This window comes from Rhinopithecus roxellana, chromosome 6 (assembly GCF_007565055.1).
Source record: "Rhinopithecus roxellana isolate Shanxi Qingling chromosome 6, ASM756505v1, whole genome shotgun sequence".
NCBI lineage: Eukaryota > Metazoa > Chordata > Mammalia > Primates > Cercopithecidae > Rhinopithecus > Rhinopithecus roxellana.
Window position 1 is genome coordinate 10,061,465 of NC_044554.1, and position 1,184 is coordinate 10,062,648.

Sequence of the window (1,184 nt, forward strand, 5' to 3'; positions counted from 1 at the left end):
CATTTTTGTGTTTATTTCTGTCTTGGTCATCCTTATTTTTCATTGTCTCTTTACCTTTTGTTTTCCATGTGCTCCATGCTAATATGTAACAATCATGGTTTTTGAAGCCTATTGTTCAAAATTCTCATAGTATCTGTGTGTGTGATTGCAAAAATGTCAAGTTGAAGGTCTTTATAAACTTCTTCTTCAGATGTAATTAATTCTGTTCTCCACTACACAAAACATATGTTGATCTCAAACATGCAATGACCCATATAAGTCTTGCAAAATGATGGCTGTGATAACACCCAGTGGTGGTCTTTCTCAACTCTCTGCACCTCATCTCACTCATCAGAGCCTTTGGAGCCTCAGTTGCCTTGCAATGCTGTTTCAGGAAAGGTGGGATTTTTTTTTTTTTTTTTTTTTTTTTTAGAAATAAAGAATCATCCATGTTGAGGAATGAGCCTGACCCATTGTGCATAAACCTGGTGCCCTACTGTGAGACGTGGTACCTTAACTGCAGTTGCTCAGCATTCAGTCTCTTTGTTTTTCTTCATTGCACATAGGCTGTACTCATTATTTCTGCACCACAAATGTCATGCCTTCTCAAGTGTTTTTATACCCTGGTCCCATTGCATCCAGTGATGTCAGGGGAATTCTCAGCTTAGTATAGTCACATGATGGAGCAGAGAAACAGAGCTAAGAATTCATGAGGGATACATACCTCAAGTGAAAGGAGTGAAAGGTGCATATCTGGGGATTGTCCACAAGAAACCAATGAGTTATGAAAAATCTTTTCCAAAGGAAATGGAAACTTAAGGAAAAACATGAATAAAACTTTACAAAAATGATTGTGTGGCAGTGAAATGAATGTGTCAAAAGTATAAAAATAGGGAGACCTAACAGAACTAAAGTAACCTGTCATAAGATACTTAAAATGATCCTAAGCCTTACAAGCAACAAATTCAGAAAGGGGCATAAGGTTCCTTCGAGTTTCTTAACTTATCAAAAGATGGGAAACATTCTTCAAGTTCCACTCTTCTCTTCTGTACAGAAAGGTGATTGGACTAAATCAGTGATGTTCAAGCTGTGATCCAAGTATCACTAGTGTTTCTGTGGTGACACAAGGGCGGGAATGGTGGGGCAGGATGTCTCATTCATGAGCCAGAGTAGTTCTAATATTTTTACATGTTGGAACTCACAGA

The 1,184-nt window shown here is 37.9% G+C and overlaps 1 protein-coding gene across 1 annotated transcript; it reads left to right on the forward strand.

The window, feature by feature from the left end:
- Positions 1-268: 268 nt before the first annotated feature.
- Positions 269-798, forward strand: C6H7orf66 (chromosome 6 C7orf66 homolog). Its single transcript, XM_010360803.1, is given in 3 exon segments — positions 269-371; positions 544-680; positions 682-798. Coding segments are annotated over 3 exon segments (357 nt in total).
- The last annotated feature ends 386 nt before the right edge of the window (positions 799-1,184 follow it).